This window comes from Coloeus monedula (assembly GCF_965178545.1).
Source record: "Coloeus monedula genome assembly, chromosome: 3".
Lineage (NCBI taxonomy): Eukaryota > Metazoa > Chordata > Aves > Passeriformes > Corvidae > Coloeus > Coloeus monedula.
The window spans coordinates 50,322,567-50,349,292 of NC_138783.1; the positions used below are offsets into that span (position 1 = coordinate 50,322,567).

At 39.3% G+C, this 26,726-nt stretch overlaps 1 protein-coding gene across 2 annotated transcripts in view; it reads right to left on the bottom strand.

The window, feature by feature from the left end:
- Window positions 1-26,726, bottom strand: part of STARD13 (StAR related lipid transfer domain containing 13) — a 289,969-nt gene that overhangs the window by 206,326 nt on the left and 56,917 nt on the right. The window contains exons 3-4 of one of the 2 annotated variants that reach the window (XM_082278692.1): window positions 7,602-7,748; window positions 3,106-3,240 (exon numbers count right to left, since the gene is read on the bottom strand). In XM_082278692.1, the coding sequence (XP_082134818.1) occupies window positions 3,106-3,240; window positions 7,602-7,748 (282 nt within the window). The remainder of the gene's footprint in view (window positions 1-3,105; window positions 3,241-7,601; window positions 7,749-26,726) is intronic. The other variant, XM_082278693.1, reaches the window with a different exon arrangement.

The following is a 26,726-nucleotide window of genomic DNA, read 5'->3' on the forward strand; positions in this document are numbered from 1 at the left end:
CGAGCTCCTGGGGAGTAGAGACAGATAAGGTCTTTTGGACCTCCTAACTCATAAAGAACTGGAAGAGAGGAAAAATTGGATCATAAAATACAAGAGGACTGATTTATCTCTGTGTTACTCCCACATTATGCATTATACCATCTGGATCATGAGAGTTAAACAGATGCAGACTGCAGTGTGACATGGAGGGAATTAGACCTTTTGTCATTTGGACCCATCCCTTCTACTATAATAAAAGCAACTTCAGTATGCCCTTTTTAAAAATTATGGAAAAGTCTGTACATTAAGGAAAAAGCAGTGAAAATCTGTGTATTGGAGAGATATGACAGACTCACACAGACTGCATGCCTGGAGCTAGACATGGCATTATTTGAATTTGCCCAAAAAAGAGCAAACCAAAAGCAGCATTTTGAAGGAAGTAAATGATCAGCTCTCCTGAATGGCATTTGCAAACACCCAGTTTCAACATTTATTCCTAATTTAAAGTACCATCCAATTAAAAACCAGGTCACTAATTTCTCAAGAAATTCTTGCCTTCAGTAGGTTTCTAGACTCGCCGGTGCCCTAAGAAACATTTGTACTTTCTGCATTACCCTGCTCTTACTCCAAAACTTACAAAACTGATACAAGGCACGGACTGTACTGATGACAATCTGTAGAACTGCTTTTTATTGTACAAGCACTTCCTGATTTTCAACAAAAAGAGAAAAGGAGACTTCAGAAAAGAAAAAAAACCCCAAAACTAACTTTCTCTGTCTTTCCTCTCACACATTGCTAGCCAAACAACAGTATTACTGCAACATCACTTCAAAAATATTTACATAGTACTAGAGGGAAGGCAGCTAAGCTGTGATACTTGTACATGCCTGAAAATTTGGCCAAGGTAAAAAACAAATAAAGTTGGCAAGTTTCTTTTTAATTAATTGTTATCTATTCCAACTAGAACAAGCAACAAATCAGAACAAATGTTCATGCTTTTGCAGAAATGGAAAATAGCAAAGTTATTTTCCAAGGTAAGGAAATAGCTAGTGGGAAGACAATAATGTTTTTAATTAGCAAGCCAGTGGAGCCAATCTTCAAATTTCCTTTTCAGTGCACAGGATTAGGTTCATTTAATGAAATAGAGAATTTTTATGGTGGCATGCAGATCATTCTTTGGTAGATGAATATGACAGTGTTCATGATACCTTTAATATACTAGCTTTTGCTTTAATCACAATTGCATAGATAACTTAAAATAAGCACCTCATTCAGAGAAAGAGAACTGCTGAACTATTGGCTTAATGTGTAATTACTCCTAACACCTATTGGCCTAGGGATAGGAGGAAAAGAGAGTGGCATATGTGATGCCAATGTCTGGAAATGGCTCTGAGGTCCTTTGTGGAACTAATATGCATGGCAGAAAATTGCCAGAAAGTATGCTTAAGAACACATGGATAGTAACGCAGGATAACAGGTTAGAATAACCAGGATTTTGGAGACCAGTTTTTTGGAATGATCATGCAAATACAGGCAATTTGACTGATACACTTACATTTCAAAAAGCTTCTGATGAAGTTGTCTATCAAACTCAAACTATGAAGGAAGAATGACAAAAAAGATGTCAAGAAATTTTCATTGCTAACTAAAAGTGGAAAAAGAAGGTTAAGAATAATTGATTATTTTCTTTTACAGTGGATGGATGTTACCTGACAGTCTCACGGACACATGTTCAGTACACTCACAAGTTAACTGGAAAATGGAGGAATAAAAAGGAACAGAGTTTTCTGATGATATTCAACTACAGAGGTTAATAAAAACAAAAACTGACTGCATATTGCTGCAAAAGGATCTCATGATGTTGAATGACTGTAAAATAAGCAGAAAAATGTAGTTCAATAACAAATACAGACACTTGCTAGGAAAAAAACCCAAAACAACAGCCTCAGGTATTCACTACTTCCTACAAGATGCCTGAGATTCAGTTTTTGCCAGTACAAGAATTACAGCCACAATAATAATTCAGTAACAACCTTACAGTAAGAAAAAGGTTTTGGTAGCACCTACTCCACAACTGAACTTTGGAATCCATTGCTACAAGACACTGAATATCAAAAGAACAAATGAATACAAATGAGTACAAAAGACACAACTAGAGGCAAAAAAGACCCTTAGGGGCTATTAATTACAAAAATGCAATATAGTGTCTGGCTTCAATGTGCCTGCATGATAAATACCTCAAAGGAAGTTTAGATGGCTTACTATCTGTTTACCATGTCCTTACACTTCTTTCCTGAATACCCAACACAGGCCACTGACACAGTGCTATAATTACCTTTGATTCAATACAGTGCAACCCCTTTCTATGTTGCATGATGAGCACAAGCAGTGCTGGCAAAAAAAAAGTAATTTAAAACAGAGAGAAGAAACCATCTGCATTTTAGAACAAAGACACTGATCCTAAAGTACCTTACATTTAGCTATTAGGAAAGTAAATCAAAGCCTTTTGAGAAAACCTTCTGATGGATTTTAACAGACTTTGATTACAGGCTACAGCACCACCTTGTAAAAAAAAAAAAACCAAATAAATATTGCTATTATTGGTTAGAAATAGGATTTAACTAAAACCAGAGCTGAACACCCAGGCTTGCAGAACACTCAGGCTTGCGGTGTGGAATTCACCATGAATTGGGCATAACCAACAGCCAAGCTAAAAAATCCTAAGGGTGTACTTCTAAAATAAGCCATGAAGAAAAAGCTGCGGTAGTGGCACTGATGCCTGGAATCCATCACGTTACCTCCAGATGAATTACTCTAGAAGCGTCCGTTTCTTCCCCTTGACTATGAAAGCAACCCAGGTGAACTTCAGATGCAGAAGTTTTCATTAGTGGTCTAAAATCAGATGAGATGAATCCCATAGCCCTAGAGTCTCATTAACTGAAGTCCAATTTAACTTTTATCTGCACCTTTGCGAACCAAACTCTCCAAGTAGCGCAATATTTGCAAGAATCAAACATTTGATATGCGTGGAATAAATTATTTCAAAGAAATACGCAGACAATTTTAATGATATATAGTAAATTTTGAGGTTACTGAACCTGTGAGTCAGATAATGTAGCTACTTACATCAGTTTTAGGTCGTGCTCCAGTTGACACTTGGTAAGGTAAACAATCTAGATCCTGGTAGTCTCCTCTTCTATTTTTCCAAGATCCTTTTTCTTGATGATCTCCACAAAAGCCTGTCTCTACTTGAACAGGGCACTGTAAGAGAATTTAAAAAACCCTATAAATAAATGCAAGTCATAAATATTTTTAATGTGAAGTCTAAGATAAAAACTTTGGAATTGTATCTTTTCAAAGCCTTTTTTTTCCTCTGATGTAAGGCAAACATTTAGTTTCAATTTTTTTTTTTCTCAAAAGCACCTGCTGCATCATTTTTACGTTTTGCTAAGTTAGACATCCAGCCATTATGGGAAGTCGCCTCCTTAACATACATAATACAGCTGGAGAACTAATCAATAGTAGTACACCTTCCTAAACTTAAAGAAACTGAATCACTTTTTAGAAAGAGAAATAGTTTTACTCAAATTATTTAAAATTGTCTTTTAACTTTATTTCATGTTTACTTTTGTATGTTAAACAGAAACCCAGCAAATTCCCATTTTTAAATTACAGACTCCGAACTATTCAAATCCATTTTTCCATATTCCCCAAAACCTGGGGAGTTCTCACTTCCACACCATTTTTTGAAAGGTGGATGTCCTAACTCCTGGCCCACACTGAATGCAGTGTTAGGAAGAGACCAGCTGCACAACATCCCCCCCAAATATCCTGGTTTGCCAAGGAATAACTGTGTGAGTGAGCAAGAAGCAATACATGCTGCAGTCCAGCAGAATTCATACTACAGATAATCAGGGAAACAGGATCATGGGTGCGCTGCAGAGCAGTCCCAAGCTGTTGGGTACAATCATTCTAATCAGCCCATTTTCAGGCTCTTCCCTTCCACAAGGTGACAAATTTGCTGCTGATCTTTAACAGCAACTGCTCAGCTCCCAGTTAGTACATTTTGCAGGTGTGCTGGTTTGGGTGTAAAATGAGGAGGCTTTGAAAAGGTGACAAAAGAATTAGTATGCCACCCCCAAAAAGTTTGAAGACAATACACTAATGCAAAAGAATTAAATGAATGTGTGAGTTAAAGAAAAATTTTGTTCAATGAAAGTCTTATCTCTAATATAAGATGGGGTAATTATAATCAAACAGGATTTCCCTGTCATTCATGAATAATAAAGAACTAAAATGGAAAAAAATGTGATTTTCGTTCTTAAGATCTCCTGCTTTTTTCTGTACTGAAACTGACTACAAGATACTAAATGGCAATGAAGCAGATACATTAAACAACGGGAAACACACTGAAGCAAGAGTCATTTACAAAGTGCCTCCTTCTATAGTGCTAAGAAAGCTTTTTTTCATATGAAAGGTATAGATTTTAGAGGAGTGGAACTATTAAATGTGTTTTTCCAAAACCTAGCAATTTTGCTGTTAGTACATTCACACAGTACAGCTTTTTGCACTTAAATCATGTGTTTATAACATTGGTGAGAGAATGTTTCAGAAAATAATTTGATTATAGACAATTATTTATAATATTTTTTCTGGATCAGCTACTGAGGAATCCAGTCAGTGCTACTTCCTCATAATATTTGCCAAGAAAAAAATGACTGGTGTCATTTGTGGTTTACACAGATGTAGAAACAGATCACCCCTTAGCATTCATGTAAACGTTATTATGTTTTAGAAAACACCTTGAATTTGCTCACCAAAATGCTGCAAGACTCCCTAGTCTCACCCAATAGGTCCCATAATATTTATTCACCCAGTCGATTTTCATTAGCAAATATTTTGGCTTCTTCTGTAAAATTCTGTTCAAATGAGTACTATTAATAACAGATACTTTGACAACAGGAAAATGCAAAGAGTAAAAAAAATCAAAGAATTGCTTCCATGAATAGGTGAAAAATCCTTCAGTACAAAACTAGCTGGTTCAACCTAGTGGTTAAATTACAAAATATATTTCTGAGATACAGCATTTGCCATCAGAAATAACTCTGTCATCTGTTAAAAACTGTCCACGCCCTCAAGAGACCAACTTTCAGAGCAGCAACTCCAACAAACCATGTTGCCACTCATACAGTAGTTAACTGCTTTGGAGATCTCAGGTCCCCAAAGTCTGCCTTACATCTTTGAACAGTTCACCCAAAACCAGTGTCAATCATAATTTCTTGTGTGAGTACCCAGTTGAGGATAAAACCATATAAAGAACACAAAAGTGGTTCATTTTATAGAAGCAAAATTTACCCAGTTACTAGTAAACACATTTGAGATAGGCCTTCTTTCTATGCAAGTTACATTTTAAGTGACGAGAATAAAACATTTGGTATGTGTGGAACAAATTACAAGCTATAGTTAGAAATATGGTACAAATAGCATGAACTGATAGAATATAAACTACTCATACAACGTGTGTGAAAACCAGACTCTTATTTTTTCCAGTGCAACTGTCATTTTGAGATCTGCAGTATCTGTTTCTTCACAGTAAATTTAAGGAGAGATTTATGAGGATCCATCTCTTCTTTGACTATAAAGTAAGACTAAAGCCACCCGTTCTGAGGCTGAGGCAAATTATTCATTAATATTTAAATTAGAGCAGATGATTCCCTTGCTCTACAAATTCTTTTGCAGGAGACAGCAAATGGCATCCCATCATCAGCTCCACACCCGATTTTCCAAGACTCTTTTCTTGCTCTGATCTTGCTGGTCTCATCAGAAAGACTTTGTGTTAAGTGACCTGTCCAGCTTCTGTATTGAAATTGGCTCTTGGAAGTTTAAAGGTCACTTCCAGTTTGTCAAATTAGGCTACAATAAAATGGGGATGACTCACATATTTGCCTCTCCACAGACAACTAAAATGAAGAGATCACTCCTATTCTTTAGAGTGGGAAGAATATGTGGCCTGATAAAGAGGACTGCAACTGCTCAAATATCATATTAAGCAAAACTAATTTTGGCACTGTTGTTAGAACATCCTCACACCCTAGAACAGGCTTTTGGTAGGAGGGTACGTCCCAGGGAAAAGGCTGGGATGAAAGTCCTGGCCTCTCTCTACTCAGAAGACATCTTGCCACTAGGCTTCAGGAAGAGAAATGCAAGCATCTGGGATGCTGGTGGTGGCATTCTCCATGGAACCATTTCTGCTGATGCTGTTCTTACGTATCAAAGTTCATTTGAAAATGTTGCCTATTTAGATTTTTCTGCTGTTTACATGCAACATGCCCTTCACTGAATGCTTCAGCAAAGGATTTGAAGTCGCATCCTATGATCTTCAAGGCATCATGGAAAAAGAATGATGCCTAACCAAATAATGGCTTTTACCTTAGTAGAATAGGCACAGCCATAAAATAATGGGTGTCTGGATCGCTGGTTACCAGACTGTCTCACAATGGGAGGTGTTTAAATTCTGATGGCTGAGATTTCACTTTCAGACAGAAAAGCAGACTACAATGCCACTGTATTTTGACAGAAGACATTGAGCATTCTTCTGCAAGAAGACAGAACACTGTCCCTTAATAGGAAAATTAATTACAACATTAATTTTAATTACAGTCGGGCAGAGCTGATTCTGACTTGCTGACATGTGCAGTAAGAATGAAATGAGGAACAGCCATAGCCATTCTGTTACTAACACTCTCTCTGTAGAATATGGAAACACAAACTACAAAGTGCAAGATTCTGAACGTCCCACCTAGAGAGACATGAACATTTACATTGTGATGATCCACACAGATGCTTAATTTAAGAATTTAATTCTACAAAATGAAGCAGCAGTGATAGCAAAAGCATTCACGAAAGATCACCTTCCACAGATTTCAAGCCAAGACTAATATTCAGAACTGCAAATACACAAAAATTAAGAACTGAGTTTAATCATAGCCTGAAGCAGAGAAAAAACACTTCTATTTCTCATGCTGGTTACTCTCCATTACTTGCTTACATGAAAAGCCTTGCTTATTCAAGAATTACTAAAATAATATAATTGCTCCTTTAATCCCATTTGCCCTCAAAAATAAAAGCTTGAAAATCTGTTTGTCATTAACTGATGACCTATGTCATCACAAAATATTCTTAACTAGAGGTCTGCAGCTCTATATCAACTATTCAAATAGAAGAAAGAAAGAAAAAAAAAATACTAATTCAGCTCATTGAAGATAATGTCTCTCTTGCTGTTATATCTTTAAATAAATATAACAACTATTAATAGGCTAGCACTTAACTAACAATATTTTACTCTGAAAAACATGCAATCAAATATCCCAAAAAAAAAAAAAAGTGCTTAATGATTTTAAGAAAATTTACAAGTTTCACCCTGTCAAATTTCTGGTTATTTGACCATTATTTGTCTAATGAAATTATAGATTTCATTTCATTGAGTGAAAACTTTAACTTAACCCTTATGCCTGGGCTCCTCAGCCTATTCAGAAACACAAACTGTATCTGAAAACTATGGCTTGAGGAGTGTTGTAGCTAAATGTCAGAGAACATATCATATGACACACACACATTCTTACCAGTTGCTTGTGCCTTTTAGAAGAAGGAGTACTGGAGGGAGAAGAGCCAGCACTCAGAGCTTCTTCAATATCTAAGTTCAACTGTTCCAGTTTCTTCAAAAGCCATGACATAGAGTCTGGCCATTCAGATTCTTTTTCTGGTTGGGTCTAAAAGAAATCAAACATATGTGAAGTCTTAAAATATTCAAGCTGTTTGTAACTTGAAGATGCTTATTTTCTCTTCCAGCCCCCAAGGAAAGAGCCAACCCATTCTTTCCCTGTCCTTGAGGAACATTTTTCCATTTAGAAAGCTTCAATTATTGCTCCAATCCTGACAACACATATTCATAGCTCTTCTTCATACTCAAATGACTTCTGTATATCTGAACGGCTTTCTAACACCTCATCGTGGGTGACCCACTATTTCAAGCTAAGCAGAACCAAGACTAAAACTAAAGTCACTTTAATAACTCCTTAAGCTACTTCTATTTTAGCACCTCTCCACTTGACTTCTTGTTGTCAACCGGAAACAGAATATTGAAGGCCATCATGTGCACTGTATTATATTACTTACTATAATTCCAGACTTGTCAAATCTTGCAGCTTTCCTCTGCCCATATGGTGGGAATACTTTATTGATCACTTTGTCACTAGGATGCATCTTTCCTTTTAATCTGAAGAGATTTACTGTATAACAAAAATTTTACACCACTGCAGCGTAATCAACAAAGATACTTTCCTTATTCCTTTGTTTCCTCAAAATCGTTTCCAGTACTGTCCTTAAACATCTTTCCATGGCAGTCCCTGTGTGTACTGCTTCATTATGCCTTGTTTTCCTTATTCACACCACCTTTAATGATTCACTATAAAAACCAGTCACAGTGACCTCCCTGGCATCACAGGCAGCTACTGCTCCCCAGAAGTCTCTGTCCTGAAGCTACTTCAGTTCTTTAATCTTCCTTCCTTTCACAAAAAATACATATATTTGCACAGAAGATAATTCCATAGTGAGCATGAGCAGACAAATAGTAATAATGCATTTACATCCTGCCATAATCCTAAGAGCATCATACCAACACTCCTCAAAACCTAGGGGAGATAGATGAATATTGTTACTACTCTTACCTGATAAATCTCTATGGTGCTTTGTTTCCTTAGGAGTGTTTCGCAAGTGGGACAGAAAGATAACTGTAATTGGCTCACTATTGTAGAAAAAAAATGTTTACAAATAGAATCCAGAAGATTCATTCCACTATTACGCTGACATGTAATATTACTAATGGAATTACTCATCTTCTCCACAGTAACTATGGTCCCAAATAATCAGACACTGAGTCCCATATTAGCAACAGATGCATGTTCCCTTCAGAGGGGCCAGTATTATCTCCATAGGTATTGTTTCAAAGCACAGAAAAATAAATATCCCAATTTTCAGTTTTCTAAATCTTTATTTGAAATTTCACAATTTTTTACAACCTCTGAGTATTTCGCCTGAAATGCTGTTATAAGTGCTAAGCTGTACTTCAACTTTACTGCTATTAAAATTATTTAAAGACATACTTTGATTGCTTCACATTGTCTTCCCAACCATTTCCAAGTAAACTGTAGGACGTTCCACAGAAAATGAGTATCAAAAGACACTCCTCATATTGAAGCCATTCTAAGTGAGACGACCTCACACAGGAAATGTGCATATTGATATATGTCCACAACACTCATTTGTAAACAAAGCAAATATTTTCCTTCGGTTATGCTTCCTCACATACTGATCTTTCCAATACTAAAGAATGCTCAAAAAAGGACTCAACAAAGACAAACATGGAAACCCACCCAAATTCCACAAACAATAATGTATAAATTCTGTGAAAATCTAATAATGAATGTTCTATTTCTCAACACAGTTAAAATACAATTTATGAAAAAGGGGCTGTAAGTATATGTTTTCTTACTTACCAATAGTAAACAATTCTGAAGCAACACACAGAGAAATGAGTAAAGTGTGCTTGATTTCTGTGAGCTATGCAAGAATTGCACTTGCCAGGTGACAAGCACTGAAGGTTACATTAGAAGTTTGGATTTCTGAGTTTAATAAGAAGCAGGAGCAACTTCCACAAGTGCAAACAGACCATTTTCTGTTCCACGACAGAAAAGAGTATTTTGAGGGGTGTTAAGAGAGGTGTCCCTAATTTAGCATTCTCCATAGAAAATAGAAAGACAAAAATTCATGAAGACTTCAAATTATTTCTAAGACACTCCAAACGTATGCAACAGCACACATGCATTGAAAAATACAGCTCCATGCATAGGGAAACGCATTTTGCCTTTATCTCGACAAATATTTACCTACTGGAACAATACCTCCAGCATTCACTAATGTTCTTCCAAACAACTGTATGAGCCAAACCCCCTTATTTTTATACATTTCTTGTTTTAATGCAACAGAACTCAAACCACAGTCATTTCTAAAAAATACAAGTCCTAAGGAGTTTCACCAAACTATAAATCTCCTAGAATTATCCATTCAGTTCTTTTTTTTTAGTTCAATAAGACTCTATATTGTGTCTATTAAGGGGATGAGGAAAAAGATGGGGTTTCATTATCCTTGAAGATAAAGCCAAATGGGCCTAGTTAACAAATGCCATTCACTAATTGGAAATTTGTCACAAAAGCACCTTTGGAACAAATGCTGATTGGCTACGTATTTCAAAGGTTGCCTGAAATTCCTGCTAAACAGAAAAAACATGATGCTACTTACATTCAAAAATATACAGCCTGCACAGTAGGACTTCTAACCAGTGAATAAATTTTGCCTAATCCATTCATAAGGAACACAGCTCCACAGTGTTCAGCCCCAGTAACTAGTTGGACACTATCAAAGTACTCTGAGGATCTGAGTACCAGTGTTTCCTGCCCATAGCAACTGCAGAGGCAGTAGGGTCAGGGCACCTTTGGAAACTTTTGTGTCTTGCGCTGCAGAAGGAAAAAAAATCTCACTTTAAATTATCTAGAGAATTATGGCCTGCTTTATTCATTGGGGTTTTTTTTTCCTAAAAGGTTACAGGGAGAACACTTCTTTCCATATATTCTCAAGGTCTCCTTTCTTTGTTGGAGCCATAGCCATTCAGCAATGCATAGGAACACTGTTACCTTTTGAAGAAGCTTGAAAGCATAGAGACAGAAGTGCTTTACAGAAACACTTTTTACATGCTATCTTAGAACACAGAATCACAGAGAGATTTAGTTTGGAAAAGACCTTTAAGATCATCAAGTCTAAGAATTAACTCAGCACTGCCAAGTCTACCACTAAACCATCTCCCTCAGTGTCCCTACACATCTTTTAAACACCTCAAGGGATGCTGACTCCACCACTTCCCTGGGCAGCCTGTACCAATGCTTGACAACCCTTTCAGTGAAAAAAATTTTCCTAATATCCAGTCTAAACCTCCCATGGTGCAATTTGAGACCATTTCCTCATGTCCTATGCTAGAGACATGAGCAGGTGTAAAAAGTGAGACCAGAGAATCCCTTGTCAAACAAATGTTTCAAGGCAGAGCAACACTGTCTATGAAGATCATGGCATACCTTAGGCCAAGAACAACTTACTGGCCTTGAAAGTGAACTCCTTTGCCATATAGATTTCTCAAGTCCCACATATTCATGCTAGATTAAAAAAAACCCTAATCATAAAACAAGCATCATCCTCTGTGGAAAATAGAAAATTAAGGGGTATGAACTTCCTTAAATCAGTTACAAATGCAGCTATTGTGCTTAAGATAGCTACTGTATAGAAGAACAAACCCAACTTTTTAAGATTTAGTAAGACATATTTAGCAATCAGCAAAACATAAAACTTAGTTGTATGTTGCTACTTCCTGCAGCAACCATAGCCTATTTTAGAACAGCTTAATGACTTTGTTGCAAATACACATTCATATGTCTCCTGACTCTGTATTCATTTGCATAGCTGAAATTTCATTACTATCAATAACAAATTAGAGGCAAAACAGGGTGCAAGATTATGCTCAATCATCTAAACACTTACTTGCTCTTTTCTAACACTGAGAAGAAAATACGTTCCAGACATTCAAAGGTTAGCACCTTTTGGACCAAAGGCTCCTGCACATTGTTTTTCAGCTTTCAAGTGTTCTTCACTAATCTTATTCGGCAAAAACATCTCTGATAAAAGGCATATTTGTTTCAATGTTTGGTCATGAGGCTTACTGCAAGGGGCATAATAGCTGCCAGCAAATCTAAATTTAAACTGAAAGAATGTGGCAGAAATGAACAAGTCCATATAGAACACTCAGGGGTCAGGGTTAACCCCGCTGCCAGACTTCATCCTATACTGGAAGTAGAAAGGCTTTCCAAGAGAAGGGTTATGAGAAAATTACACAACTCTAAATTTATCTGATAATTTGTGGCTTTCACTTCGTTACTTCAATAGGTCCAATTGTTCTGGTAATTAGTGTATTGTACAACTTTGGGTAGTAAATCAGTAATCTCCAAGTAAAAAATACCAATGCTATTTAACCCTCCTCCCTATTAAATCTGCTCAGATAAAAATTCTCTCCGATGTACAGTTTAGATCTGTAAATAATGATTTTGTGGAACAATTTCAGGGACCAAATATCATATTCTGCTCTTGCTGCACTGATGGGGATTCTCTGTTCTTAAAAGAATCTCTGTGTAAAAGAAGGTCTCTCAGCTGCTGACGGCTTTGCCCACAGGGACCGGGGGAGTAAGCCAGATTGATTCCCTATGCAAAATCCTTCAGAAAAAAAAGTGTTTAGAATACAAAGGACTCTTTCATTCAAAAAATAAATTTATGTGTGCCCTCTATATTGAAGATAAAATATTTCAAAGGGAATTTCCCTTCATATGCCACTACAGTGTTGCTTAAATATTTACAGAGCTATTGGATGGACAACTAACTTGTGGCACCTTCATCCTGGAAAGCAGGTGAGTAAACTCAGCAGTTAGCAACCTGTTCACTTCTAAGAACTGTATGGCTATATATCTGAAATTATCAAGGAGGTCTCTTCAACCTCTCGAGTCAGCAGGCAAGGCCATGCACATAGGTTTCTGGGAAAATGAAAGCTCTCCAGGGATAGCACATAAAATTCAGAGCAATCCGGATCCTTCTGAACCGCAAAATATTCACCTATGATGAGCTGTAAGGACCTTAGCAGTTTTCCAGAAGAAAAGCTACAGAAATACTAACATGAAGATATGTGTTAATCTCTTTTAAAGGAAACACCTTTTCCAAATGAATCCTTTTTCCCTAAACTTATTATATTTACACTTCTTAAATACGCCTGTGTATGGAGCTTTGATTTCCTTCCTGTCCAGCCACTTTCTTTTTGGTGCTTTCCTGCCTGAGGGCTGCTGCCACAAGCTACTGATTTCTTCAGACAAGTTTTCAGAATTGACACAAGCCATACCTGTATGAATGATGAAACCTTCTGTGTTTGATGCTCTAGAGCAAACAAAACTGAATTTTAAACACAATTAAGGTTGTTTCTGGCTTTTTCTACATTTCCCCTTACAGCAGCCCCACAAAGTTCCCTTATTTTTCTTTCACTAAGCTCAACCATGCATTTCTATGATTTTATGTGTCTGTATTTAAGCACACCACTGTGTCTTTGAACGGTGAATACAGTAAAATATAAAAAATACTGCAGAAATACTAACTTCAAGATACAGTACAATAAGGATATATGCTTGGGTTTTTTTAATGATTAATAGGTGCACAACCTGTTAGGGAGAAAAAGGAACCCAAAGAAGTGGTACTATGAGAAAATAACGTAATATAACCCTTACTTCATTATATGTATTTGACTACTTGACATTTCAAAGTCAAAGCAGCTCAGAAATGGACTAAATTATTTTTTATAACTGCTTTTATTCTTTCAGACAGTAAATTGGCAAATTTGACCTTTACTTTGTATTCAACACATTGATCTTGCACAGTGATAATGTCCATCGTATGAAAGAAAACAAAATTCTGAAGTCCTGTCTCTCTTAAGGATTCTTGCATCAGTTTTTAAGGAGTGTTGCTCTAAGCTAGGCAGGACAGGACAGAACCCGTTTTAGCAATGGAATCTTCCAAATGCTATGTTTATGGAAAATTTCCCAGATGAAGAAACCTAAGCTAATTCCGAGGACTGAAGGCCACAAGCTGCATCAGCATGGTGTTTCACCCAAGACAAGAGAGAAATTGGAAGGGGAGAAGAAAGGAATTTAGTTGAAGAAAAGGTTTGGAGTAAAATGTTTTGGAAAACAGTTGCACACCACTGCAGAAGTTTTAAAGTACAGTAGCCCAGACAGTCTAATATGAAAATTCTGTTGCAGCTTCATTTTGTTTCCAGTAAAAGCAACTAGTTTTGTACTGGACTTCTCATTAAGAAAACCAACGACAACTTAAAATGGCACCTCATTGGTTTTAACATCAAATTATAATTTGGGTTTGCTTCAATTATTAAATTTTCCAGATTCTCAATGCCTACAGCATCTCCACCTTCTAACAAATTATGATGTCAAGCAACACCAAATTTCACAAACAGGCTGTTTGTCAAGCCTGTACTGATGACACATGCTACAGAACTGGCACCCGAGTGGCCAGACAGGCTGTCTTAATTGACATCTGCTTCTATTTCAGCATATGAATTATCCTCTCGGGTTATCCTACCTTCAGCTGCTTCATAACAGATGCCAGCTCATCATTTATCTATGCTACCATTTCCACCACCTTTGTGAGGTGAAGGAAGTGAACTGCACTTCTAGTCTCCCAAACACCTGCAGCAGTCAAATTCCTCACACTGTCCACGTTCATTTGGTTTGGCACCATCTGCAACAGTGCTTGCACCTGCACATCACAGTTAGTGACAATGTATGTCAAAATAGTTTACACACATAGGTATTAAGATACAAGTAACTTCTTCACAGAAAATTACTAATTGCAAAATCCACACTTACCATGACTCCCCTGGAAAATGTAACCAACTTGTGTCTGTTCACAGCAGGTATCTCCCTGCATGCTTCCTGACTAATAAATGCTAGGTTTCAGACTGGGTTCTACGAGACTGAGGGATCTCACACCACTAAATCCACAAAAAGTTACAGACCACAATAAGTAATTTACAGATCCTTCTCCTCAGTGTGGTTAGTTACACCTTTTGAGACTGGGTAGGACTTAATCAGTTTTCCTAAATAAGAGTTCTCTCTTTAAAAAACATTGTGGTTAGAGCTGCCCAGGATGTGTAAGAGCTGGGCTCAGCTTCACCTTTGACCTGATATATTTTATGTGCATTAGGGGGAAGGGGATGTACTTCTGAGTGACAGAGAAGAACCAGAAGATACCGACACTCTAGAAAACAACAGGGAAATACCTGTAAATCATCCCAAATGAATTAGGGAGGGTTCCTCCCAAAAGGTGGTGCAGCCCATAGCCCAGCTGAAATGCCTCTATGCTTATGCACACGGCATGGGAAACAAGCAAGAGGAGTTGGAAAACACAATGCAATTAGAAAACTGTGACCTATCAGGGAAAGATGCTGGGACGGAACTGTAGTCAAAGGCTATGAGCTTTTAAAAAGAGATGTACAGGTGAAGAGGGACAGGGGTTTTGTGCTCTATGTAAAGGAAGGAATAGATTGTGAAGAGATGCCTCTGAAAAACAGCCACAAATAGGTTGAGAGCCTGTGGGTAAAAAAATCAAAGACAGGACCAACAAAGGACACTTGTGGTGGGGGTCTGATCAGGGGGAGGAGACCAAGCCTCCTGCTTCAGATACAGGAAGCATCACATCAGCTCTCATCCTAGTGGAGGACTTTCAGCACCCAGGCATCTGCTGGGAAAGCAACACAGCTAGCTCTAAGAAATCCAGGTGAATCCTTGGGTGCATTGATGACAACTTCCTGGTCTAGGTATTGGACAAACCAACCAGATGAGAAGCACTACTGAACCTGGTGCTCACCACTGTGGATGAGCTCATTAAAGGGGTTAAGATCAGAGGCGATCCAGGCTGCTGTGACCATGCCCTCGTTGTGAGCTGACAGAATCAATTAGCTTGGAAAAGACCCTGAGTTCACTGAGTCCAACCTACAATTGAACACCACCATGTCAACCAGACCATAGCACCGATTGCCACATTCAGTCTTTTGTCAAACCCTTCCTGTTCATGATCTTGAGGAACACGGGCCTGGTGACGAGCAAAGCCAGGGCCATTAATTTGGAAAAAAGGACACCAGTAATTAAAGTAACGTGAACTAGAAAACAGTAATTACAGATAAAAATTTTAACCGAAAATGATTCTGTGACCCATGAAACATTCTGGAGATCCCATCCATAAACCTTACAAAAGGTAAAGCAATTTTGGGAAGGTTTTTCACGTTGGGAAAAAGCCTTCAAAAGTGCTAGGGGAAAGCCACCAATGAGCTTATCTTAAGCATGAAGCACTGGAGCCTCATGAGAGGAAGCACTCGTGCCTTACTTTTGCTGCTGGACCCAGAATGAAGCGACCTGTGTGGCGTGTCCCCATTTGGAGCAGGGCCAGCACTACTTCCCCTGGAGCAACAGGAGCCAACATGGGTGCCCTCCTCCCCTCCCCTGCCAGGGCCCAGCTGTGAAACAGCACAGGTGATTTATTCCACTGTTGACTGGGGTTTTGTCTAGTTTTTATTGGTAAAGCAATACAAATTGTTTAATACAGCAGTTGAATTAAGCAAGGCTTTGTCTGCTGCCTTCGCACACTGGCAGCCACGGTGATCAGTCACAACTGTCAGAGCTCACTTGGACACAAGTTGATGCTCGGTGTGTGGGCACTCAAAGGCACTGAGAGCTGGGAATCAATCCCTCTGCCGGCACCAGGGCTGCCTGGCAATCCAACACACAAGCTGAGTCATTTCTTCTAAAAATACCAGTGTCAGTGTTTCCTTGAAGGACTCTGGAGCAGATTCTAAAGATTAAGATGGTAAAGACAGAGATCTCACAATATCTGGCAAATTTCTAATTGTAAAGAAAGAGACACCAAGTGCCAGCATACTTTTATTTAAAAAAACTTGTGTAGGTAACTATAACCTTAACACTTTTTTATCTTAAAATACCCACATTCCTGTTTTCAGTTACTGGAATTTTAAAAATTCTTATCTACAGTGAAAGAATTTCCAAGAAAACTGGTACTGCAGAACGTCTCCAAGTACTTTGGAACTTCAGCTATTTTCAAAGTAAGCTGCTTCTTTGGTATATACATTACACACAAAAACATAACTCATAAAAGCACTGCTGATAATACAAAACCAGTAAAATCACAGCAATACTATCATCGTATTTATGACAAGCTACCAAACAAAAACCTCAAACCCATTGAGGAGGATTAAAAGGATGGTCTTTCTAAAATTCACAAGAATTCACGGAGTTTTGTCAAATCTGACATTGTTCCCTGCCTGAGTTCTTACAATGCACTAATGAGAAGATGTATTAATGTTTGTAAGCCACTTGGATACAGAAATGTGAAATTAATGGAACAAATAAAGAGCAAAAGGCACCTTCCGGAATTCAAGGGTACTTAAGGACAAAGATGAGAAAGCTTGGCAGAAGGGATGCAATTTTTAGCAGCTAAGGATAGGTGGTGATGGGACAATGGATGGAGCATGAATTTATGAGAGGACACGAGAATAGATGATAATTGAAATAATGTAAACCTTCTAAATTATATCCTGAACCAATTTTCATCAAGCTAACAATGAAGAGAGAGCATTAATCCCGGGCCCAGAAAAGTAATTAGGCATGATTCCCAGATCTCCGCTGGAAGTTTGACACCCAAGTATCCAGGTTTAACCACTGGGCTTCAGTATTATTCAAAAACTATTCAGATGCCATCTATGCACTTGCTGTAAGTATTTAAGGATGTTTGAATGCATTTTAAAAATCCATTTAAAAAAACTGCTGAAATTTCTAGAACAACAAAATTAACAAAAATCATGTAGCTCATATTGCTAACATTATTTCAGAAACTTGCATAATGCAAAGATTGAGTTTTTCTTAAAGAAATGCAACTACAGTTGCTAAAACATTCCAGTATTATCTCAGATTACTTAAATTCATTAAAACTTACACTTATCTGTTAAATAACAAAAAAAAAAAAAAAAAAAAAGAAAAAAGAAAAAAAAAAAAAGACAAGTAATAGCTGATGTGTAAGGTGTACAAGAAATTCATCCAAGTTTCCCCATATTACTGTGAGGGTGGTGAGACACTGGAACAAGTTGCCCAGAGAAGTTGTGGATGCTCCATCCCTGGAAGTGTTCAAGGCCAGATCAGACGGATTGGTCCCTTCCAATCCAAACCATCCTATAATTTTATTATATCCATGTAGTTCCACAAAAATTCTTGTGGTTGTCCCAAAATAATATGCACCTGCGAATTTACAAACACCATGGTATCTTCACACCAAATGACAGCTGACACATGCTTTAATTGTTCTATGGCATGCGCACTAAAAACGTCATGTAAGATTTGCAAAGAAACCGAATTTTGCAACAGCAGCTCTTGCAGCAGCAGGGAACCTCGCTGGGACTCGAGGCAGTAGCACCATCCCACGAAAGGCTGCACAAAGGCTTCTTCCTCCAAAAGTCAGAGGAGAAAGAACAAAGAAAAGGTTTCTCTAACCAAAAATTAATTAGTGAGCATTAGGACCTGCAGGCCACCAGATTTTCTCAGATCCCTCCAAATAATCTGAGTAGCGTACTTTACAAAACTCCAAAACCAACCAAACAGACAAACAAAAGCAAAACCAAGAAACCCCCAAAACAAAAGTGTTGCTTTTCCCGATCCTTCCCTGGGGGAAGCATTATTTCACAAAAAAAAACCTAAAACCGAAAAACAAGAAACTCCCCCGAAAACAACCCCACAAATCGTTTCCACACGCTCGTGCTCAAGGCCACAGCACTCCGGGCCCCGGGGCAGGGCGGGGGCCAGCACGTACCGCCGAGCGGCGCCGAGGGGGCGCGGCAGGGCGGGCTCGGGGCAGGTCTGGGGCACACGCGCCCCTCCTGCCGCCACTGCGGCCCCGGAGCCGGGCCCTGAGGCCGAGCGGGGGAGCGGGGCCAGGGCGGGCGGAGGGGCAGGAGCGGAGGGGCAGGAGCGGAAGGCGCTGAGGGGCGGCCGCGGCTTCCCGCCCTCCCCGCCAACAATGGCGGCGCCCGCGCGCGCCCAACGGTCCCCGGCCCGACCCCGCCCTCTCCAGGGGCTCTCGCGCGGCTGGAGGGGGGGGATGGGAGGGGCGGGGCTCGTGCCCGGCCAGCGCCCCGAGGTGCGCGCGCAGCGCCTCCCCCCTTCCCTTTCCGCTCGCGCCGCTGTGACGTCACCGGGCGGGGCGGAGCCGGGGCGGGGGGGCGGGGGCGGTGGCCGCCGCCGGCTCGCGGGGTGGCAGCGCCACCTGGCGGGCGGCGCCGCGGCGGCCGAGGGGGCGCTCTAGCGGGCAGGGAAGGGAGCGCCCACGCCGGGCAGGGGCGGCGGGAGCTGCCGGGGCAGCGCTCCGGGACACGGCCGTGCCTCGCTCCCGGCGCCGCGCTGGCATCCGACCGTGCTTCGCCATCAACCCCCGCACCGGGAGGCGCCGCCCGCATGGGCTCTGTGAGGAGAAAAGCCGCTGTCAGCGGGGAGCGGCTCCTGCAGGGGGCGAGGCTGAGCTCCGGAGCCGCCGCCCGCCTGCCCGTGGGAGCGATCGGCCCGCCCCGTTACCTTCAGGGCCGCAGCGGCCCCAGGGACGGGAACGGTGGAACGCCGGGGTGCCCGGGCCCTGAGGGGCCTCCGAGCTGGCCCTGCCTCAGGCTTGCCCCGAGAGCCTCCCCCCGTGGTGTGGAAAGTCTCCCAGCCGGGTCTGGCTTTGCCCTTCCAGTAAGTGACTTTTCCATAGCGCCCTGCCTCAGGTTCTCCGTATGTCAGAGCACTTCAGCTAGAAGGACCTGCCTCATGCCTTGGTTGTCCGTGCGGAGGCTGCTGCTGCTGCTTTGGCTGCACAGCTAAGCAGAGATACACAAGGCTTAAAAACAATCTAAAGACAAGCAGATCTTTCATTTCTGGGCTCCTCAGTGCAAGAGAGACACAGACCGCCTGGAGCGGGCTCAGCGGAGGGCTGCAAGGGACTGGAGCATCTCTCTTCAGCGGAGGATTGCAAAATGTATCGAGGGACTGGAGCATCTCTCTTACAAGGAAAGGCTGAGGGAGCTGGGCCTGTCCAGCCTCGAGAAGAGACAACTGAGAGGGGACCTAATCAATGTCTATGAGTATCTGAAAAGAGGGTGTCAGAGGACGGACCAGGCTCTGCTCCGTGCTGTCAAGCAATAGGACAAGAGGCAAGGGGCAGAAACCGATGCACAGGAAGTTCCACCTGAACATGAGGGAGGACTTTACTGTGCGGGTCACCCAGCACTGGAACAGATTGCCCAGAGGGCTTGTGGGGTGTCCCTCACTGGAGATATTTTCAGAAATATTTCTGCAATTGCATACACTGAACAAAAGTTCCTTCTTTTATGTTCAAGGCTACAGTTGCTACCATAAAAGCATTGCACTTAAAACTGGCTAACTGCACCTCTAAATAGCTACACACATTTCTGAAAATTAAATCTGTAATTTTCTGCATGGGAAATCTGCCCCTCTGTTGTAGCTGACAGATGTCAGAGTAAAATGTGCTCAGTTGAGACTGATTCTGTTTGACTTCAGGAATATAATTGTGTCAAATCTGAGGTATGAATAGATTGCCTTGATTTCAATAGTTTCATGAATAATAGGAACTGCATAGATAATCTGAGACAGTTATCAGTGCAAAAATGTGCCCAAATTCTCAAGGCTAGGCAGCCCTGGCTGTCAGAAGCACATAATTCTGAAATTGTGTTTGAACCATTTGATTGTATCACAGTTTGCCTTGGGTCAGTTAATGACTTTTGTTAGTTGTGAGACAGCCTGAATTCAACTCTGATATTTGAACACAAAAGGAGACTTCCAGACAAGAGAGAAAATTCTCCAAACTTCTAGAATTCAGAACAGCTCAAGAGAAGAATGTCTAAAATTAAGCATTTCTGAAAACACTAAAGATTTGCTTATTTCATTTGACATATAAAAATGAGTCTGAGTTGGCAGATTTAGACAATCTTGTCTTTTATCTTTCTTGGCGATGGAAAAGGGGCTTTTTTTTCTTCAAAGTCCATTACATTTTGGGCATGAAATGGAAGGATGTGGGTAGGGAGGAAGAATAGAAATCCTGGATGCTTCAAGTCAAAGTCAGGCTGTAATTGCAGTTCCTTTCATTACAGAGTGAACGCTGGCAAAGCGTCAGATCCAGATGTAGAGGATCAGCCTACTAATGTTGACATCATGACACTCAAGAGAAGCTGGTAGAGCAGAGAATCAAGGCTTTGAAGCATGAATTTGGATCATGTTACAGCAAACAGCTCTTGGTGCTGGGGAAACCTAATTTTGATTGTGGTTCTTTGTTGTCTGGGTCAATACAAATGAGAATAAATGTAACTCCCAACTTCTATTCCTCTGTAATAGATAAAACTGAAACATTTTGGACTACATCAATCAAAGTATTTTTAAATACCTTTTAAAAATTAGTTCTCTTGTGCTTTCCTTCTGGATAGTCTAGTTTTCTAGTTTGATTTACTTTTTGTAATAGACCTTTCCTCACTGTTCATTACAGGAATTTATAGCTTTAATTAACTGCTAAATGTACATTTTTTCCAACTTTTCTCCATTATATTTTAAGAGTACTTATAGATATAGTAATTATACTTTTAAATAATTCTTTCTTTTTTTCTTTTTTCTTTATTTTCCTTGGTGTTTTAAGAGAACAAAACCATAGTGTTCTGGCTTTGTGTTGCTCAGCTGCTCTTACGTCTCTCCCACAACTTTTGAAAAGTTCAGATACCTTCAAGCCAGTTTAAAAGACGGGAAGGAATATCAGAGAGACCCTAGTTTAATCAAAATTGTGATTGTCAAGAGACAAAAGTGATGGCCCGCTATAAAACCAAGGATAACAGCCGGTATAATTTCTGAGTAGCTGCTGATGAATTTATGTGTGCTAATTGGCCAGGCAGTGAAAAGGTACCACTAGCTAAAGCACATACTGATCATCCCTTGCTGGAGTCATGGAGGGGGCCTGGGGACATTCTGGGGGAAGGGAAGTAAAGAAGACATAGGCAGTGTTGGGAAAATTGTGGGAAGTAGAAACTGGAAATAATGCAAGAGCAGGAGAGGACTGGAGTATGATGGAAAGCAGTGAGAGGTGTGGAATAGTTTGGGAAGCAAGAGCTGCTGAAAGGGGTGAGGCTGGAGGCATTAATTCCGCAGAATGTCAGGGTGGTAATCTTAAATCTGAAAAGCATTTTAGAACAATTAATTAGTTTTCTGAGATCATCATGGGGTGATTAGGTGAAGTCTGTAGAAACAGTAGGACAATAAATTTCCACTTCCTATCCTGAGACGCTTGATTTTATAAATGACTTTTCTTCCCTCATGAAGGGCAGTTGGTCTCTGATCGAGAAACTGAAGAAAAATACATTACAAAGGTTGTTCAGAGCTTATTTGCTGATTTTATAGGATTTGTGTCACTCATCCCGCATGCTCTTTTATTTTTTTCATAAGCAGCAAAGGAGTTTCCCAACAGCTTCCGTTTAGGTGTCAGCCCTGCGAGGTTGCTCCTTGCAGAGCACTCGGGGAGTGCAGTGAATTCATTAGATGCCTGTCTCTAGTGGCCAAGGATCAAGACAGGGATTTAGTTAGTCCCTTTCTGAATGTTAGGCAGGGGGAAGAATAGTGGATTGAAAACAGCCACATAAAGGAAAATTATTTTTTGTGGCAAAATTGCAGCAGATGAGTATGGTTTTGAAAATCTTTTTTGGAAAAAGCCCAGTCATTGGGAATGAGGAAGGAATCAGTGTCTTTTCCTCAACTGTGTAAGAAATATATGTGCTTCATTTGACAGCCTGCTTTCTCTATAGCGTGGAAACTGGATACATTCCTAACACCCAGATAACATTCTGCTGATGTCTTAACTCCGTGTTAAGGCAAGATGTGCTGTGCACCATCCCCACTTCACTCCTCCTGGTCTTCCTACTACATTCCCTGTTTCTCTGGAAGAAAATTATAAGAGCTGCAGGCATACTCCACCAGGCCCCATGGATGATCAGGAACCATAGAGACTTAAATATCTTAGTGTCAGAGAATTAATAGCCTAAACTATAGAGATTAGATTTCACTCCTCCCTGCCTAGTAAAATGAGCAAAAACTTTCAACCTGGAGAAGCAAAGAGTATTACACATAAAATTTTGAACAAGCCATTGGCTGTATCAGGGACATGTCTTGCAAGTCACCTCTCTGTTTTTCTGTTTGGGTTTTTTTTGCTATCTTTTGTTTGGTAAACTATTTCTGCTATCTGCCTATGTTAAAAGCCCCAGCATCAGGTGTGCTACTATAATAACCTGCTGTAGTTTATACTTTTTCTTTTTTCTCTAAATGACAAGAAAAGCCATGACAAATATAGAAACTAAGAAGCTGAAGGAATTGGGCAGAATTTAAATGCTGAATTAAGATCATCACTTAATGCATTTGTCTGTGCATTCATAGAATCCTTAATCCCTTATTAATTTATGTAGTGTGTAGTCTTATATTTTTAATTATTAATGCTAGTTACGTACCTATAGAGTTCAGAATTTGAACTACATTTTTTCTTTCAGAGATTAGAAACAGACATAAGTACCATGTGAGTGATCAAAACAACTTTCAAAACTTTAACTACTCATGGTATTTGTAATTATTAATGGTATTTGTAAAGGCCTGAAGCCCTGTCTTGCTAGAATAAAAAAAAAAAAAAGGAACTGTGAAGTAAATGTTGTATTATTACTACATAATACTGACTGCATATAGTGACTGCATATATGCATAATACTGACCACATAATATTTTGCTTCCCCTGGACATCTTACTTTATGAAGGCTCTTTTGTGGCTTTTTTAGTCACAAACAGAAACAAAATAGTGATTATATATTTTAGCATGTCCTTTTTAGCTTGGAAAGAAGATACTGAGTTAAAACCCTAAAACACCTTCTGTTAAATAAATCAGTTTGATCTCAATTTTTGAAGAAAAGTTGCTTTGATAAAGCAGCCTTAGGCATCGTTCCTGAAGGAAAAGAATGGCTCTGTGTTCCCAGAGCTTGTAAACTTATTGCTTGTACCGTGTGTTTTTGTATAACACATAGGTTGGAAAATGAGGCCTAGAGCTCCAAAAAATCTATCTTGCTGTAAGAATATGATGGTACTAAATAGCAAAAACTACTGTTACCAGAACCTTAAGGTTCAGTCATGTTCTCTCTCCCTTGCTTCGGATGTCTGCTGCTGGAATAAGAAGGGTTGAGGGAGAACAGTGACCTGTACCAACTACTTTTATAATATACAGGAGTTTTGCAAAATCTTCAAAATACAAATGCACTGAAGAAGTTCTGAGGCAGGTGAAGCTGAAAGCATGAGCTTGTCCCAGGGTTTCACTTATCAAGCAGAGATTTAGCCTGACCATTATTGACTCCCAGTTCTAACATAGCTTGTGTTTTGGAGTACTTCAGTTTTATTTGTATTTGCCTGGCTCTTTGTGAACTACCTTAACTGAAAGCATTCAAAAATTCTGTTTATCCTTGTTAAGGTATTTGGTAAGCTTTATTTATAAAAGTAATGGTTATTGAAAAGAACAGGAAAACGTTGTTTGGAATTACTAGGAGAATTATAAGAAAGAGTGAAAAAAACCCCTGCTGTGGGATGATTTCCAGCATTGATAATTCTATTCATACATATTTCAGTTCCTTGTGATATGGCGTATTAGAAAAACCCCATCAACCACAAAAATCCACATAAAAAGGTCTATTGGTGTAACTCTGCAAATAACTGAAAACAAACAATTCCTAGGCTAATTCAAGGATTTCAGCTAGTTTCTCTAGTTACGTAGTTCAAACAAGTGCATTTTGCAATGCAGAAGACTTAACAGTAGCACTAATAAGCAAAATCTTGCTAGCAAAATGAGGTATAATGTAGAATTGCAAGATTTGCAGGTTCAGGAAGATCTCTAGATATCCTTGAGAAGAAAGTTTTATGTATGTTTTGGGTATATCTAAACACACCAGGATAAAGGTTGGAAGGATCATAGTTTGTATTTTAGCACTTTGCCTGAATGCAACACTTGAGGAACTTAAAAAAGTGACAAGTTCTCCCAATTGCTCTCCAATCCTGCTCACCTCTGTATAGTCCCAGTGTGATATTGCTACCTGTAAAGAAAACCAACAAAACAAACCAAAACCCAAAACAGTAACAAAAGGAATTGGGCTAGACAGCTCTTAGAGGGAAAATGTACATAAACTGATCAATGTACAGTTTAGCCCTGCCGGAAAAACCCTGCTTAGATAGTGTAGAAACCAGCCTAGTTGCAACCCACCCAACATACATTTGAATTTAAATTTTAAAATGACAAAGTGATAGCAATTTCATATCTTACATTATAAGTGATAGTCTTTTCATATAATTGATATTTGTCAATGCATCAAGCTTGATTTACTTTTCAAAGACAGCTTAATTCTGACAACTTTCCTCTGGGGAAAATACCTTTACCTGCCAGTTAGGCTATCCAAGCTCCTTAGTAGCCCACCTAGCAAGCTGCTGGAGGCTCCTGACATATCACACCCAGGGTAAGGAATTATTAATTGTCATGGAGAATTTTGAATCTTTGGGGAGTTTTTTTCTGAACTAGAGTAACCCCAAATTTAAAAAGAATTACTTCCTTTGCAAAATGGAATGCTTTTATTTGTAATGTTATACCTAGGAGGTTGGGGGTTTTTGATATATACTGCCAATTTTAAATTGGATGCATAAACCAAATTTTCCTTCTCAAATTTGTACAGTTTTCAACCTCATACTTGCTACTCTTATGGATTCCTTTTAATTTGCATTAGAATTAAATGCAGTGTGTTCCAAGCTGCTTGTGTGAGCACTCCTTAGTATTTGCAACCATTTGAACACAAATTACAAGTAAGAAAAAAAGCACCCATCAAGAAGGTTGAGTCATCTTTTTTTTTTTTTCTTTTAGCTTAGATATCTTTATACTGTTTAATGCAACTTAAACTCGTCTTCTTAAGAACTTTGTATAAAGCTGGAAACACTGCACACAGGAGATCTGAGAGCATTTAAACTGTGAATGTATACATTCCAATTTATAGCAATTCTTACTAGAGTTTGCTGTTATTTTTTATTTGTTTTTACTTGGAGAAGTGGCAGTTTTTAAGTTTGCTGTCTATTATTCGCATGCAAAATGCAAGCTTTGTCATGTCTGAAAAGTTTGGTTTCAAAAGCATTTTCTGAACTTGTATAATTTTCCTTTGCCTTTATTTCAGAAAGACATGAGTTCATCTCTGCTTGCTTGGAATATTGGGGGTTTCCCACTAAGGCTTTTTAATACCATTTTTCTCTTTTAATTTTTTGGGTTTTTTTTCTTAACCTCCGTGGCATTATGTGTCCCCCAAGACAAGGCTTGGACAACTCAAAATAGCACGTGACCTGTACTACACAAAACACAAGGGTATCTTGATAGCCCCTTGCATTAGAAATGCATCATAGTACTGCAACTTTTATTTTAAGAAAACCCTAGGGTCTTTGGAATGTTTCTGTCTTCCCGGGGTAATCTTTTTTAGTTTAATCATCTTTTATCTCACAAACATAATCATTTTCCATATATCACCATTTATTTGTAATACCGTGGTAAACTCTTTAACACAGCAGATAAAAGCACAGCTTGAGGTGAACTCTTGGAGTCCAGATCCTTAGTTGCAGAAATACTTGGTACTCCACTTTCTCTCAGTTTAGGCACCTATCTTGGCATGTTAATAATAGGCAGTCTGTTTATTCTTTCTTCTAGTTACTGGCTTTGTGTACTCTTCTCTTGATCTTGATATGTGATATACATCATAAAGAATAAAATACATACAAGTTGCAGTGTTATATTTTGTTGTTCCTTGACAGGTTTAGCAGCTTTTTTTACATTTTTATTTAAGTAAATCAGACCCCAGACTAACTGCCAAGGCTTTTGCCATAGTGAAAAGTCATTATTATGAA